Source organism: Amphiura filiformis, chromosome 13, assembly GCF_039555335.1.
Source record: "Amphiura filiformis chromosome 13, Afil_fr2py, whole genome shotgun sequence".
Taxonomy (NCBI): domain Eukaryota; kingdom Metazoa; phylum Echinodermata; class Ophiuroidea; order Amphilepidida; family Amphiuridae; genus Amphiura; species Amphiura filiformis.
The window spans coordinates 24,606,282-24,624,825 of record NC_092640.1 but is presented as its reverse complement, the minus strand read 5'-3'; the positions used below and the strand labels follow the sequence as shown (position 1 = coordinate 24,624,825).

At 35.9% G+C, this 18,544-nt stretch overlaps 2 protein-coding genes across 2 annotated transcripts in view; one reads left to right on the top strand and one right to left on the bottom strand.

Annotated features, from left to right (window-relative positions):
- The window catches only part of LOC140167522 (1-aminocyclopropane-1-carboxylate synthase-like protein 1), a 67,050-nt gene extending 55,341 nt beyond the window's left edge, over positions 1-11,709 (bottom strand). The window contains exons 1-3 of the mRNA XM_072190828.1: positions 11,643-11,709; positions 3,504-3,647; positions 1,233-1,292 (exon numbers count right to left, since the gene is read on the bottom strand). Of these exons, the coding sequence (XP_072046929.1) occupies positions 1,233-1,292; positions 3,504-3,644 (201 nt within the window). The 5' untranslated portion in view covers positions 3,645-3,647; positions 11,643-11,709. The remainder of the gene's footprint in view (positions 1-1,232; positions 1,293-3,503; positions 3,648-11,642) is intronic.
- Positions 11,710-13,024: 1,315 nt separating this feature from the next.
- Positions 13,025-18,544, top strand: part of LOC140168147 (1-aminocyclopropane-1-carboxylate synthase-like protein 1) — a 41,174-nt gene continuing 35,654 nt past the window's right edge. The window contains exon 1 of the mRNA XM_072191461.1: positions 13,025-13,081. The gene's annotated coding sequence lies outside the window, so the exon portion shown is untranslated. The remainder of the gene's footprint in view (positions 13,082-18,544) is intronic.

The window sequence follows — 18,544 nt, the reverse complement described above, 5'->3', positions numbered from 1 at the left end:
CAACTCGATGAAAGTATACACCTGGTTTACGAATATGTCAAATTAAGGGATCTGGAATGAGCGTTTTGAGCATTTCGACAGTATTTTTGTGGGACATGAGAGCACCTCAGACGTATCGAATTGCATTCTGAATCTGAAGCATGTCTTTCTGATATCAAATAATTTTCATTTTTGAAATTCACGTTATAATACAAATTTTATGACAAATTATTAAAATTTGATATTTTTCACATTTTTGATATATAACAGTCCTCTAAGTAAATTTTATAAATCTAATGATATATTCTTAAAGTGTATGTAGCTGGGAGGAAAAGCCAGCGATCAATTGAAAATTTTGACCTTTCATATTGAAGATATGGATTTTTCCCCAAAAATACCTAATTTTTTTTGGTGTTTTGGGGGAAAAAATCCATATCTTCAATACGAAAGGTCAAAATTTTAAATTGATCGTCGGCTTTCTGTCCCACCTACATACATTTTAAGTACATATCATCATATTTATAAAGTTTACTTCGAGTACTGTTGAATATCAAAAATATCGATTTTAATCATTTGCCATAAAATGTGTACATTGCGAAATCAAAATTATTTGATATCAGACGGACATTCTTTGTATTCAGAATGCAAGTCGATATGTCTGATGTGCTCTAATGTCCCACAATAAATACTGTCCAAACGTTCATACCCCATCCCTTAACGGTATTATGTTTTATAATCAAATGAGAGAATTAGCTGAAAACAGATAATGAGCAACAATAACTGAAAATTTACATCATTTGTCAAAAATACACCTTTTGAAGGACTCAGATAGCAATGTTTTCACATATTTATTGTGGGACCTGAGAACACATCAGACATATCAAATTGCATTTTGAATACGAGAAATGTCCTACTGATATTAAATAATTTTGATTTTTTGAAATTCGTGATATAATAGTACACATTTTATGCCAAATGATTAAAAATTGATATTTTTGAAATTTAACAGTCCTCAAAGTAAATTGTATCAACATAGTGATATGTATTTAAAGTGTATGTAGCTGGGATGAAAAGCCGATGATCATATGAATTTTGACTTTTCGTATTGAAGATATAGATTTTCCCCAAAACACCAAAAATATTTAGGTCTTTGGAAAAAAAAAAAGGTGCTTTGGGCCCGAGCTTTGCAGTATCACAACGTAAAATGGTTTGATAAATGTAGAGAAATAGATGGATAACTAAATAACACTTACTTTTGCCATAATTTCATTTTGCATCAGGTAATTTTCTGATGTACCCATGTTAATATATCCCTGAAATGAAGACAAATATGACAATTAATGACTATAAAAACGATGACACAAATCCATTCCAATTCCTTTCCAATCTCTCCTGACCTCTTTTTCATCCCTTCTCCCTCATTCTGACTCTCAAGTGTAAATTCCTGTTATGTTAATATGTGCTGAGCATCAAGCGTGAATGCGGAAACCATAATCATGCTGACTGGCAGAGAGCTGTGCAATAATTATGAAAATTAGCATATTTAAGTGTTTCTGTACTGTTTACCTAAGCCGTTTTGGAGTGTTTTATTTAAAAGGCGCCATGAATGTGTGCCAAAATTACTTGCCCCCCCCCTCTTGGCTTGCTAAAAAGTACCCCTCCCTCTCGGCTAGCCAAAACTGTGTTACCCTGCCCCCAGGGCTCATAATTATTGCAGAGCCCTCAACAGCCATGACAACTCTAGATGATAGGGTGGAGACAAAATTGTTACACAACCAAAACTTCATTTTGAAGTGAAATGTACATTATGAGGCAACATTTAAATGAGAAAAAAAAGGATTTTCAAACAAATTGGCAGTGGCGTGCGAAAAGGGGGGGACGGCAGGGGGAACAGCCCCCCCTTTTTGTTGGTCATTCGGGGGAATTTGTGGGATGGTGCAAAACCATCAAAATTTGCACCCTCAAAATAGGATTCCTTGGCCTTTTAAAACGCTAAAACCCCCACGCCCGCACCTTACACTCCTAATCAGACTCCATTCGGGGGAACTGAACAACCTGGCCCGCCACTTCCAATGTGCTGCGCACGCCACTGCAACTATGTCTTTCTTCTATGTTGGTTGCATGCACACTGAGATGATAAGGATAATGAACTGAGTGCAATGCATTCGTCAAGATAATCGCACGCGCCATGGAGTTATTGCATTTAGCTCTTGAGCCTATCGGCTCTCGAGCTAAATGCAATAACTCCATGGCAAGTGCAATTATCTTGACGAATGCATTTGCACGAGTACATTATCCGTCATACACTTTGAGTGTAGGCCTATTAAAACAATAGGCAATATTAATTGCTGCATTCATTATATTAGTTTTAATATTAGGGAAAATATCTTACATTTTAAAAACACCGTCAGGACATTGACCAGCTACGTAGCATTTAACTGGTAAAGAAAATCAATCCCTGTATAAGTTAACTATCAATGGTATCGATTATGCCATACGTCATACTTTAGTAACTTATTCACGCATGGTTTGTAACCAATTGACTTTATGTTGTGATCATTTAATATCGTGGTTTCGAATAGAGAGAGCACTGAACCAGTTCAACTGGAAACGATCGATTTAGATGTCCGACTAGTACTACGGTGAATTGAGATGAGAGGAAAAACATATCAATATTGACTTTATAGCTCTATAATTTGAACTTTAAAATCTACTTATATTAAAACACACGACATTGGGATTTAACAATTTGTTCAGTATTATCATAGGCCTTCAAACACATGTGTTTGAAGGCCTATGGTATTATAAAACATGATCATGATATTATGCGCTAGTGTGTGTTTCCTGGGCCCGGCTATGTTATTTTAGATATAGGCCTACATGTATTTCATTTGTAAAATGCTGAATATTTTGCAATGGTGTCATCTTGTATAATTATGATCCACCTGTTTTTGGCCCTTTTTAATTAATAGAAGCTCGATTATTCTCATTTGATGTTTGATTTATTTGAGGTCATTAATCATAATTTATGACAATGATATTTGCACCTGAGCGATTGCGAATAGGGTGCAACTTTACTAGTCTTATTACAAGACTGCCCTACCCCAACCCTAAACCCTAACCCTAAACTCCGTAAACGAGGACTGGACTCAAGTCTAGCGAGTTGCACCCTATTCGATAATAGAACACGTTTGTAACTATACCATTTTAACACCACAGAATGTATATTCGTACTTTTTTGATGGTATATATATCGAACAGACAATTATATAGTTATGTGACCTCTGTGTCGAAAGCGTCACCTAACTCTACTAGTTATGTGAAAGTAGTATTTCTAGTATTTGAGCGTGCACGTATTATCTAGAATCTATTGTTTAGCGTGCAGGTTTTAGATAATGCATTGTTTAGCGTGCAGGTTTATATAATTTGGGCTGTGAAGGGTAGTACGCGAAAATAATGCACGGGAGAAGAATACATAACGATGAATAGAAACGGGCACTAGAAGTGTATTACTAGATACTCACTTGTGGGTTTTTGACAGCATCATATGGATCTTGTCCACATTGCGCCATTCCTGTAGCTAGATGTGTACAATATGTCTTACCAGTGGCAATGGAAGCACGAACTGACATCACAGGTGACTCTGCTCTCTCATTGGCCATCATTTTCTGTTGAATTTGAAGAAAATAGAAGCTTAGGCTACATAAATTTAACCTTCGGTTCTCATCTAAATGGTTTTGGGAGTTTTTTGACACATTCATAAAAATGAAGGTACTTTTTATTTTAAGGTTTTGAGGGTATAATTAATTTCTGAGGCTTTAAAATAAAAAATGAGATACCGTATTTGATAATTGAACTTAAGGTAGGAGCATCGGATAATAGACCCATGCAGGAAAATAGCCACTATTTCAAATCAGAATTATGTATCCATTTCAAATGTATAACCAATTGAAGATAAGTCTTTGCTCCACTGATTTTTAATGTTTCATGAAATTTTAAACAATTCTTATGTTTTTCTTTATTTTTTGAAAATTCCCTAATTTTTTCTACTAATAATTATTGCTAGCCTAGAGGGAATGTGATATGGTCTCCATAGTGTGTGGGTGGTTAATAAGCCTAATATCTAAATTCTCTCGCCAGATTTTTTGGATAAAGTGTTTATTTTTTGAGAAAAATCATTTTTTCTATTTTTAAATTAGAGAAATCTAGAAACACCCATAACTTAAAATAGAAACACTTTATTAAAAAAAGCTGGCGAGAAAAGTTTCTAAATTTAATAAACTTTCATATGACACCTTGTTTGTTATAATTGGCCCTATGGTTAGCTCAGACAATAATTATGAAATTGGGTCATTCAGTGTTTCTAGATCAAATCAAGAAAATTTGAGCAAGTACTAACATTACCTTCAAATATCCCCTATATTACTGACCAATATATTGGAAAAAAGTCATTTGGTAACATTTTTGTAATAAAAGCAGTTCTATAAATGGGATAGAAAGGAGAAAAAATAATATTTAAACATAGAATCCATTTTCAAACTTTTACCAATTTTAGTGAACGAGGCTTAGTGTCAAAACCACTTTATGTGCAAAGTCAATGGGGCTTTCTAATGATAAAAAATGGCATAACTCAAAAATGCTTTGTTGGCAAAAATTAAAACTTGGCAGGCAAGTTTTTCTCACCCAACTACACATCCTGTATCATTTTAAACCAAATCTGTGCATGACACCGTAGCCGATGTTTCTACCTTAAAAGAAAAAATATGGAAGAACTCCAGAAAACGATGGGCATGTGTGGTACTTAGCGCATTCGGTATGTTGTTAACGCCAGCAAATGTGTGTAAACAAAATGAAATAATTTGCAGTCAAAATGCCAAATTATTTTGAATTTTGGCACACCAAAAGCATACATTTTGGATTTATTGGTGCAAATAGATGCACATTTAGACCATACAGTTTTTATAAGCGTGAAAGTCTTACCATTTTAAAATATAAGGACGTTTTGTGCATAATTTTTACATTTTTTACTATATTAAAAAACATCAATTTCTCAGAGTTCACTTTTGACAACATTGCACGATTTTTGTTACATGATAACTCGAAAAATATGCAAGCAAAAGGGAAACTTTTTGCACCATCGTTTAGAGCACAAAAGGACACAAGACGCAAACATTTTGAATCTTTGTTGTTTGTTTTTTATATAAATGATGTTAACATATTTATTCATCTGTCATTGATGATGAGAGTGTCATCCTCATCCACAGGCCCATAACCAGGATTTTTTTTTGGGGGGGCCTGATTTTGAAATAGTGGACTTGGGGTGCGGGTTTTGAAAAAGGGCTAAAAAACACCTTTTTTTTCACTCACTACGCTAGCAAATAGGCCTTTTTGGGCCTCCAAATTTTTGCCTGGCACAGGGCCCCAAAAAACGTTAATCCGGCCCTGGCTAACATAGTCTGCTAATGGTTCAGCTGAAAGCCATGTATTTAAGACAAAATGAGGCATTTTACACAAATCTGCAATTTATATACTGACAGTACGAGGGGCGGTCCGTAAGTTTGTAGAACAAGGTACTTAAAAAAGTTTCTATCTCACTCTTGAGCATGGTCACTACAAACCTTAATGCACCCGTTGCAATTTTTCTTGAAAACTCTTCAGTGAAGGCTCACCAGCATTGATCACCAGCAAACCTGATATTATGAAGGTAGGACTTAAAATTCTAAAATAGGTTTCACTAACTGGAGGCCATGCCTGAACCACAATGTAGTTACTTTAATTAACTGACCCCTCTGTCATGAATGACAGCCTGACAAACTAAGAATAGCGTACAGGACACAATACGAGAACAGTCACATTCCTACCATCAACCTTCTTTACATGATGGCTTGCCTCAATTTTGCTATCAAAATTGTGTAATATATGCCTATGATTGTACTTTCATTTGGCAAATGATCTGTCATCAAGACTCTCCCTGGATCTCAGAAACAGCAATGAAGACCTTGCACCATGGTGACCAAGTGATGATCTTCTTAAGGGTGGGAGATTCAGGCAGCGGCGTAGCTGGGATTTTTTCCAGGGGGAGGGGGGGGCAAGCCTGTATGGGGCGGGGTCCCAAATCCACCAAATTTCCCTGCACTTGGGGGGGAGAGGGCGGGGGCCCAAATAGACAATATTTGCCAGGTTTATTGATAATAATCGTATGGTATTGCATATCCTATGGATTCCCCATCTCTCTGCCCCTCCTCTCCCTCTCTCTGCTCTTTTTTACTCTTTCTCCCTCCTTTTTCCTCTTTTTCCCTTCGTATATATAATTATTCGAATAGGGCTTCAACTTAGTCATTACTGCTGTTTTCTTTGTTTTTGGAAAAAAAATTCATTTCAAACATTAAACCAAATGACAATTTGAATGACTCAGGGGGGGGCGGCCAAGATTGACTGAGTTTTGACGAAATCATTGGTTTAACACGTAAACACGAAAATGTCTCAAATAATTCCAAAAGTGTATGTATGTTATCAAGCACTATTTTATCAGTCTAAATCCGTTGAGGTTCGACAGTGAACCTCATTGTAAGTACTGTTTTTTTTACATTTTTGTATGAATAACGCACGATATGTGATTATATATATTGAAAATTTCCCTGTGTAAATCAATGCGAATCCGTGGTGTAACGGTAAGTATCACGCCTGCCACGCAAGAGGTACCGAGATTGATTCCCCCGGCGATAATAAACAAATGTTCTTCTTCTGTTTTCTTTGAATCTAAAATTATTTATTTTCAGGTGAAAATGTAAACATTGCACTGGGAAATATATGTTGTGCATATTTTTTTCTGTAACGGGGCCAATAGAGCTAAAAACGCACCTTGGCTCGGGGAAAATAATTGCGTCCAACGTCCAGCAGTGTTGCTGTCATAAAATCTGTTTTGTTTACGCTATTGGCTTTGGCCACATTGAATAATGTTGCCCACCATCGTCTGGAATGACTTATCCTTCACTTTTAAGCAATTTATAAAAAACTTTTATTTTTTGGGGCGCCCGCTATGGCAGGCCCCTTATATTTGGCATGACTTTGTAAAAAGCTTCTAATTTCGGTCTTGCTAGATTTACTTCGCAACTGTTTTGCTTAAAAGTATGCCCAGCTTAGAAATAAAAACAAAACTTGCTTGGTTTTGATTTTATTACTGTTTACTAATATGCATTGTATGCAAGTGAAGTAGTTCTATATACATCTGGAATTAACGCTTGAAATACAAAATTAATAAAAATGCCTTTATGTCTTTTAAAAACGCTTTTGAAAAGATGGCGCTATTACGATTGCAGAGTAGGCCTATGATCCAGGTGAAGAGCGACATGATTTGATTTGATGCGGCATTGATCCAAAAAGCTGCTTTATCGATCAAGGAACCAGGAACTTCATCGATAAACATGGTTTCTTATTTATTTTTTTAAAACAGGGATGGTCTCTTTTCCCTGGAAAATCTGTTGTTTGTTTCTATTGTTTGAAATACATCCACAAAATTTATCCACAAAACAAGTTTGAATGCTCTTAAAATATCTGCGGTGACTTTACAGGCATGCAATATTGTGAGGTATTACAACCGACAGTTATCATAATATGGAAAACAATCCTTAAGAAGCAAACCTTTATAATTATATTCTAAATAAAATAATTCTGCTCCAACAACCCTCCACAACATGATTTCCTAACAATAGTAACCGAAATGGTAAGATCTTTATTCCTTTTTATTTGAAACCAACCCTCTTCCATCCCATGCAGTACGATTTTACACCTCTCTCACTGCAATAAATATGCTTTACTTTTCCTAATCTTTCTTTGCTTAGCCTTACCAGACTTGTATGATCTAAACGGTGTCTTTCATTCAATAGATGAAATCAAAAGTAGGTTCCCACAGCCAGCCAGTGTTTGTATACAATATTTAGCTCTAAAACAAGCAATTTTAACGACATGCAAAAATAAACTTCAAAATGTTACTAACAAGGATATATACTTTTATGATGGAAATTTTTTTGTTGCATTAATGAATTGCACCACACAATTATATAGGAAAGCTATGTTATCAAAGATATCGACTAAACCAATATGTCAAACCTTTTTGGGAAAATAAATTCAAAAACATGAAATTCAATTGGAGCAAAATTTGGAAAAATATTCTGGCAACAAAAGAACCTAGGCTAATGACATTAAATTGGAAAATAACCAGTAATATTTATGCAACAAAAGTCTTTCTTAACAAAATAGGAAAAGAAAATAGTAATGTATGTGAAATTTGTAACGAAGTAGATTATATTGAACACTTTTTTTTGGTTGCAAAAAAATAAAAAATATGGAGCGAAGTGGACAAAATAATTTTGCAACACTACAATGTTAAAAATGTCGGGAAATATCCCGATTTGATCAGTCTATTACATTCTGAATTAAGAATCAGAAAGCTTATGTGGTAATAATTGTAGTAATCAGTAAAGTCAGAAATTAGTAAAGTGAGAACAAATGAGTTATGTAAATATATAATGTGATGAAATCAACGAAGCAAATAAAATAAAAGATAAAAAAAAAAAAAAAAATTACATTATTGTTTTAAAGAAAAAAATGGTATCCAAACGGTTACATTTCAGCCCTGTGGCACTTCAATATGAAATGGATATATAGGTGTATGGCTGGCCAGTAAGGGGCATCCAGCGAGAGCAAAATATAAAAAATATGGGGTCATTGCAATCAATTATCGATTATCGATCATCAATCATTAGTTTATCAATATCCAATGTTTAAAAATGTATAGACCTACGCAACCGACAAAACGGGATATCTGCATTAATTTGAAAATATGATTTTCTCCAAAGTGCTAGAAAAGCACACTCTTTGACCATTTCTATGCACATCGTATCTCTTGCAACCTGAAGGAACGAAATTTGTTTCCCTTTTGGATTTCAACAGCTTAAAATTGACATTTTTCGTAAAATGAACAGCTTATGAATAGCTTTTATCTACTCATTTTTTGCTAACATAGTCAGCCTTTTTGACCCACTCCCCCTAACAAATTCATTTATGACTTTATCAAACTTTTGGGTTGTTCCCTGTAACTTTATATTTCAAATTTCTCCACACCAAGATTACTATAATATCCTTGTGTTGAGATTCATCATCATAATATGTGATGCGATCAAGCAAAATCAGTCGGCAATACAAACTATCGGTCCACTTTTCCTATTCTACTGCGTATTAAACCAGATGACCTCTACAAACCCCTGCGTGCTACGCTATAGGACCAGCAACAGCCGTCGGCGGTTTAGTGTTAAAATCGGGAAAATTGTAATAGTCACAATTTATGCTAAGGTGTATATGGATTTCATATACATTTGTACACTTTGTGTATTTTTTTCGTGAATTTTGATGGCTGTTATACACAACGCCCGATTTTTTTTGTATAAAAAATACGACAAAATCACCCATACCACAAAACACGTGACCTTGCATAGGACTGAGCTAGTCTCGCAAATGCACCAGCAGGTCTCTGCAGAAAAACTGCCCTGGAAAAGTACTGTAGCATCGCAGCAAATATGCTAAGGTGTCTGAACCTAGTTAACGGTTTATATTAACTAAATTTCCCCTAGTTAACTTCAACAAGTAAACTATAAGACCCGACCATCAGTTTCAAATTGATAATGGTCAGATATTTCAGTAAGTTTTTAGGTCAAAATTTCTCTGCATATCAGGTCACGTTCACTCAAGGTTATTGAAAGCTGTTCTCCACAAAGGATATTTTGGTTGGTTGCAATTTTCAGCGGGTATGATTTTATATTTTTTTTACTACGTGGCATGATTTTATATGCTGCTTTTTTGTTTACTTTAATAAATAATGATTACTCTTACTTATATTTGTCTTTGGATGAACTACAGAAAACATATCAGTTACTACACTTTTACATTTCAGCGCATAAAAACTATATATTTGTCTACTCTTTGTAATACCAACCACCTACTCGTGTGCATAAGGCTGCAATCTGCACGGACATGGTAAATGGTAGCAAGGTCGCCCTTCGGTTAAGTTGCTGTTGAACCTGGTATATCATGGAAGGTCGCGATTAACCCAAATTAATAGACGTTCGTGGGACAAAGGTCGCGCCTATGCCCCGCACAGTAGAAAGATTGAATTGGAACTCGAAAATATTGAATTTTCAGTTTCTTATAGGATAGTAAAAAGCATTTTGCAAAGCTGCCTTTTTCCAGAAAACCACATTGAAATTGAACAGCCAGTGCCAAAGATGAGAGCAATTAAAGAGTTTCCAAAACAACAGGAAACAAAAGGAAATATTGATATAATATTGGATGGCTGAGCATGATACCATAACATATCGGATGAGTCATAAAAATATCGGACGAGCCAACGGCGAGTTCGATATTTGTATGACGAATCCGATATGTTATGGTATCATGCGTAAATAAGCCATCAATATTATCATTATTAGGTTTTCTTAACTCCTAATAACCCTGAAAACATAATAATGCCTTTGTTTGGCTATATCTCAAAATCAATATTTCCGATATCTGACTGATTTTGTTTGATCGCATCATATATATCCGTATTAACTAATACCGTATCTCACATTTGTCAACATGTTCAACCCACATCTTCATACAATGTAAATTCTGTCGAGATTGTTTAGTACTACATCTGATGAAGGTGATTTATTAAATCGTTTTTTCTTTAATTATTTTGAACATGCAACACAATTTTCATGATTTCCGACATATTACTATGGGCCTCTTGATACTAATATTGTAAATACCACAAAGTCGGAAATATTAGATTTGAAGAGTATCATTTTGGCGTATAATTTTATTAAACTGCCTTATGGTGAATCTTACAGGGGCAGGGGCCCATCAACTTCAAGATCTGGTACAATAGGAGAAAAAACCACCGGGGGCCACTCCAACTTTGGAGGTGACACGTATGTATAATAGGGCTGCTAAGACCTCTTTTTCAGCGTCGCTGTCACCCAAAGACCCTATATTTTTTTACGAACACATGTTCTGTCACCTGAAGACCCCCTTATTTTTCCATTTGATCTGTCACCCAAAGACCCTTACAAGTTCAATTTTAACATCAACTGTCATTTATCACTCAGTGATTTTGTCGCTTATTTTGAAAAAATAATGAAATTTGAAGCCATGTAGAACTAGAAATTTGATTTTCGAGGTTTCTGTGGCACTGTTTCGGCTCTCATCCAAAGATAAGGTTGTGTTCTCACCCAATGACCCCATATTTTTTACATTTTGCTCTCACCGAATGCCAAAAATCATGCTCTCACCCAATGACCCCATATTTTTTACATTTTGCTCTCACCGAATGCCCCTTAGTGCTAAAGTGCCAGCCCTACACCTTTATCCATTTCAAATTCAAGTGACCCCCGGGCAAACCACCCTATGCCTACCGCTTTAGTTTTTTACTGAAGTCATTCAGTACACGTACACCCGCCCATACCGCACTTCCCAGTTCTACAATACGATCCATATTTTAAGTTCAATACTATTATTATGATAGAATCTTGATTTGATTAGACCTACTTCACCCAATTTAACAATTAAGGCAATCTCTACAATTACAACCTTATAACAAGTACAAAATTGATGCAAAAATATCTTGCCTTTTCCCAAAGTTGTTGATTTTCTGATGGATAACATTAGGCTGCAGCACTGCATTTCTACGTTTACAGCTAAAAGGACATTAACCGATTTGAACTAGGTCAGGCCCTACTAAACCCTGATTCAACAGAGGGGGCTGCAACATGAATCCCTGATTAAACTATGCCCTTTAAAGGAGTATTTCGAAATCCTAGCATCCTCTTTTTATGACATTTTTCAGTATAGGTATCTACAAAAAAAGCATGTAAGCTTATTCCCAAAATTTTCTAGTTGATTCCGATTTTGCGTTTGCGAGTTATGCTCAGTTATGTGCATTACACTGCTCCCCGCGCCCGGGACTGCTCCAGGCACTGGCACTGCTCCATAGCTCTCCATATTTCGTTCTGGTAACGAAATTCAAATTTCACGACGTCTATGGCTAAACGAATTTGAAATCTGCAATTAAAATCAGCAAGAAATATTTGTACATAAACATTATGTAGCCAGAGGTTTCCAATGATATGAAAATCTCAACTTTTTTTGAGAAAGTGGGGGGATGGTGCTGTGTAGGCCTATTAAAAAAAGAAGCTTTGTCTCAAACAAGTGCCGGTTTGAAAACAAATGCGAAATGCGATTTTTTTTTTAAATTCCCGACTTGGTATTTTTATGGTATTTTGAGAAAAAAAATCTGATTTTCGCCAAATTTTTGCGGAAAAAATTTGAAATAAACAAATTTTCAGCATTTCATTTTTTTTTCAAATCACGCAATTGAGCTGAGACAAACCTTTTTTTTTTGGCCTAAGCAACTTTATATATTTTTTCAGCTTTTTCTGCAGCTGATGTCATCTCCATCACGGTCGTCATCTCCGTCACTATTGCACCGAATTTCAACTCATAGCAAAAATGTGCCGCACATTGAACATTTGTTTTTTACCTACAGAGGAAAGGAGTATAACCAAGATTATGCAACATATCATTTAACAATTCCATTTTACCAGTTCTAATGTCAAAACAGGGCATCCGTAGATGATGTCAATGAATGGAAATGCTGCTGTATCATCTCTGCCACGTGACGGAAATGATTCTCTCATACTAAATTAAACCATCCCCTTCTTTTTTGCCGCCCCCTGCTTTTACCCCGGGGGGCTCGCACCCCCAAAGCCCACCCCCCCCCCCAAAAAAATACACGCATGCCCGGGGTAGGCAGTGACTAGGCACCATCCCCCTGGCAAAATATTGGGGGATTTATCCCATCCCCCATCCCCCCCCATCCCCTGGGATCTACGCCTATGCTAGGCACCTTTAATACCGAAGAACTCGGACCCATAAATCTAAATTAAATTAGTTGGAGCTATATAGTGGTGTGCGCCCTAAATGCATACCGACAACTCGTGGTACGGGTCACTCAGGCCAGCTGTTTTTGACAACAACTGAACACCAAACAAGTATTTTCGTGTGTGAGGTCAGTGAGTATTTTCCATGGTTTTGCCATTAAAATCCTTCTGCTTGCCATAATACTCTGTTGGTCACTATCACGGTATCACGGTACAGTTCAAGGTCAGGTAATTTTGGCTTGTGGCAGCTACAATTAAATGTTAAAATTCAGTGCATGTATCCAACGAAGCTTGCATTGGGTTTGGCCACTCAGCTGTATTCATTGAGCTGTTGAGTATGAGCTAGCCTATGAATACAGTGTAGGCACTCTAGGCAGTTTCAGTTGTATTAGTTGTGTTCACATTGTCGGACGTACGCCCGGCGGAACTTGGTCGGCGCAAGTTGCTAGGAGTAGCGGTAGGTGCTGCCTATACGTCGAACAACTGAATACATGCACAACGTGTGGACCAATATATTTTTGTAAACATTTTAGGCCTATAACAAAATGTATATTTTCGTATGATTGTACAACTATCGTTTCTACCCTATGACCTATAAAAGTTACCTGTTATCAAAGTGTCCGCAAAAAAACTGGTCATCGCAAGTATCTTTGATGCTGAAAACTAAACGATATTCACGCAGGGACAGGCCGAAAACCTTACCTCGATTGTAAAATCCAGCCCATGCATGTCATAAATAATTCATTATTGCATTGTGTAAATGTCAGTGATTATGTCCATGTATTGTTATTGCACCTGCGGGAGCAGAAGTCATGCTGAATTTATACTCGATCGCTGGATCACCACATGAATTTGTCTCTTAAAAAAAAAGAAAACCTCTACGACCAGGTTGTTAAGCATCGAGCACGCTGACTGGCTTAGCATTATCAAAGTAGTTTTGTAAACCAATCAGGTTAGACGTACTTTACTGGCGGGTCACATTAATTCATACCGTAAAAGGCCGTCGCGTTCATTGATTTGCTTACGATTGCGATGAATGGTTTTTGCAACCAATCACAAAACGGGTTTTAAATAAATAAGGCGCCCGTCGGAAATTTTGTACACGTCCATGATGACGTCATGCCCAGTGCCACCAGGTAGCCGGAGGCTTCGCTTTTCTGTGTAAGCGAGCAAGTGGTATAAAGTCAGTTTCAAACCTGTGATTTATGGAGCATATCATAAAATCTCTGAGCACAGCGCATTTGACAGATAAAAATGACATTTGCAATTCTGAGCAACGGGATTCCATGAAATTGAAGATTATGTAAGTTATTCTACAGGATCGGTAATAATTGACAGCTGGTCTGCTGTATTTGAAGTGCATACTGAAGTTTGTAAGTTTGTGACTTCGTATGTGCAATAGATATTACAGGAAGCTTAAATTGGCACGCTTTCCTGTAATTTGTCTGTCGCTTACGAAAGTTATTTGGAGTTCTGGGCACGTCACACCGAGTGTGACGTGACCTCACTGGGCATAGGTGCTGCCAGGAGTAGTGGCAATGTGAACGATGGTCAGCATAAGTTCCGCCAGGCATACGTCCGACGATTTAGAAGTAAAAGCTTGGTGGAACTGGTCGGCATAATGCTAGGAGTAGACTAGGTGTGGACACGCGGTAGGAGTAGCGAAAATATTTGTGGAATTTTTATCAATGTTAGCGTATGTTTACGCCAAGTGTAACTCAAAATGTGAACACGACTATTCTTTTCCTGTCCTGTGAGAGTGGAATTGGCTTTAGGCAAGTTATTTGGTAAGTTGATTAAAACATTCAGGCATTCTATTAAAAATTAATTAAACTTTTTTTCACACAATAAATAATCCACTTGAAAATAAAGTTGAAGTTGCAATAATTGTTTAAAGGGGCATGATCTAATCTTTAGTTTCATGTTCTGTTTTCTATCTTACATTGATTGAAGCCTACCTTTTTCATCTCAACTATAGTCAGGGTCCGAATTCGGCTGTATCGCATAGCAGGTTGCTCCTTATTTTGAAGTTACTGCTACCCAATTTTGCATTTGTTTAGCAGTTTTTATCATGCTTTTATGAATTAGTGAAAAACTGCTACACAAAATTTTTAAACAAATTCGGACCCTGACTATAGGACAGTGGCAGTGGCGGTCACCACAGGGAGGTCATTGACAATCCATCAAGTGGAGCAGAGAGGCTCAAACCGTATTTATCAATGCGCCTAAGCCCTTCTCTGGCAAACTGCTTTCTCCCGGCCTTTTCTTGTTACATAAATTTATTTTCAGTTTGGGAGAGTTTGATCAACTTCTTTGTTGTCTCCCCATCTCTCCTTCATCCAGCGTAGATCCGGGGGGGGGGGGGGTGACACCTGCAAACAGTGATGTGTAAACGCGATAGCTTAGTAACTGTACAATATTTTCCCAGGGGGTCACGACCATTGTGGCCTGTACACCATCCGCGATAATAAAAACGCGCAAAAAGGGTCGTTTTTCGTGGGTAGGCACGATACGCGTGTTTAGGGTGTCAAAACCATGAAAAATTGGAAAAAAGGGTAGCAAAATTGAAATATAGGGTATGAAATTTGATGTAAGGAATAAAATCCCTGTTTAGGGTGTGAAAACAGGCGTGTGTTACCTGTTTAGGGTATCGTTTTAGCCCCAGGGTTAAATCCTTGTTTAGGGTGCTTTTCAAAAGTTGATTTATATCGCGGATGGTGTACAGGCCACAATGGGAGTGACCCCCCCCCAGAGTATTTTTTGGACCCTGGATAATGTATTTTTGGCCCGGGGGGATCACTTACGTATAAAAGTTGTAAGCATCCGCGTGAATTGATTTTCAAAAATGACCCTAAGCTAGGATGTCGAACATTTGTCAAACTGACCCTAAACAAGGATTGTACTCAAATAAAAACACCCTAAGCAAGGAATTGGTGTGAAATTTACCCCTAAACAAGGACAGACATTGCGAGTGTCGGTAGGCCTACAGTGATATCGGTAAGCTTAAAATTGGCGCTGTTGAAGTCGGCTCCGATTAAAAAAAAATCTGTTTGGTAAAATTGCTCAGAAACCACTCTTTTGTGCGGAATAATTTAATAAATATGTCACCGTTAATTGGGAAATTTTAAAAACTACCCTAAGTGAGGATCGTTCTTAAAAAACACCCCATCTTTTTTGTAAAAACGAGGATCAAATTTGCATCACTTAAAAGTGATGCAAATGCACATAATAATATCGACAAATTATATAAAATTGGACAAAGTTGCATACAAGTTTTATTACAAGAGATTAACCACACTGTTTATGAACTAAATGTATAGTGCTTAACTTTTAATACTGGATGTTTAGTTCATAAACATGCCAAAAAAACATATGATTATTATTATTATTATTATTATTTATTATTTATTCTTTCTTATTGAGGGTTATACTGCTTCAGTGACAAGCACTGCTTTTCAAGCAGGCCCTCATTGATACATGTTATATAGCAACAAAATATATTACGATACACAATATTTACAAAGTATCATACAGTATTTACAATGTATTTACAATATATTACAAATAAATATGATGGTATCATCAACTACAAGATAATTTATAAATACCATGATTCAAAATACAGAAATACAATAATTATATTTATATACAAAAATCAAGCAAGTAAATGAATAAAATATAGATAAAGACAGGTCTAAATTTCTTTAATTTTTGATTGAAATTGGCAAATTGGCCTAAAGTCATATTTTCCATCTGAGCTCTTACTGTCGGTGGCAAAGAATTCCATGCATAGGCTGCCCTGACATGAAAAGTATGTTGACCTGAATTTGATTTAAATTTTGGTACAATCAATGTATTAGAAGTATGATTTCTAGTTATATGATTATGGTTATCATGAACAAAATCAAATTGAGAAGATAAGTATGATGGATATTCATTCTTTAAACAGTCATTAATAGAGTATTATGCCATCTTTGATCAAGTTTAACCCACTGCAAATCATTAAATCATTAGTTGGTGTCCTTATATCGGCTGAGAGAATTATTCTAGCTAAATTATTATGAAGTACCTGAAGCCTATTATGGTACTCTACATTAAAATTTGACCAGACCATGCTTCCATAATCAAAGTGGGGAATAACAAGAGCATTGGATAACATTACAGTGGTTTTGTATGGAAGGAAATATTTTATACGTTTTATTATGCCAGTTCTTTTGGAAATAGTTTTACTAACATTATCGACATGAGCTGACCAAGACAGCTTGCTATCAAATTTGACACCTAGATATTTAAACTCATCTACTCTTTCAATATCATTGTTGTTATATATTAAATGTACATTGTTGAACTTTTCAAGCATTTTGTTTGTACCAAAGATCATAAACTTAGTCTTTTCAATATTTAAAGTGAGTTTGTTTACTTTGAACCATTCAGCTACCCTACTTAGACATGACTCCATTTGAATTTTAAGATCAGATTCATTTTTAGCTTTACACATTAAAGAGGTATCATCTGCATACATTACAGTTTTACATTCCGACACAGCATTAGGTAAACAGTTAACAAAAATTATAAACAGTAAAGGACCTAAAACTGAGCCCTGAGGAATACCAATATCAATTGGCCTAAAGTCAGAAAAAGTTGAGTTAACATTAACAGTTTGTTTTCTGTTGTTTAAGTATGATTTAAACCATAATAATTCATCCCCACATACCCCATATTGTTTAAGTTTCCTAATCAGAATATCATGATTTACAGTATCAAATGCTTTCTTTAAGTCTATAAATAAAACGCCTGTAGCATAACCTGTATCCATATTCTTTAAAATGTAATCTTGAACATCTAGAAGGGTTGTTGCTGTGGAATGATTCGGACGAAATCCTGATTGAGCATTTGATAATAGTCCTACATTACCCATATATTCATATAATTGATCATGAACAGCTCTTTCAATGATCTTTGATACAATTGGTAATACAGAGATAGGTCTATAGTTACTAACATTAGTTTTATCACCCGATTTAAATATTGGAGTTACTTTAGCCTTCTTCCATGCATCAGGAAAAGTAGACCCATTCAAAGACAGATTGGAAATATGAACAAGGCATTTTGAGATGAAAGGCGCAGCCAACTTTAATAACCTTACATTGAATGGATCTAATCCTGATGATTTACAATTTTGCATTTTACTTATTTGTTTAAGAACAAATTCATTAGATATTGCTCTAAAACTAAATTTGTTTACACTATGATTTTGATGAGAACATACAGTATTACAAGTGCATACATAATTATCATTGTTATTATTAAATTTAAGTGGACATGTTTATCATTAGTGGACATGTTTATCATTTAGTGGTTGGAGCCTGTTGAACATGTTGAAAGTGATTAATTTAGTATTTATCTCTTATGCTTCTACCATAACTATGTTTACAAACTCCAAGACGAGTTTTTAAAGCACTCTCTTAAATTGATTGATTGAAATATTTCAATCTTTTAACGATTGATGATAAGAATAAATCTAAATACCGTATTGTTTGTAATAAACGCTCCCCCTCTAATAAACGCCCCTCCAATTTTTCTGTGAAAAA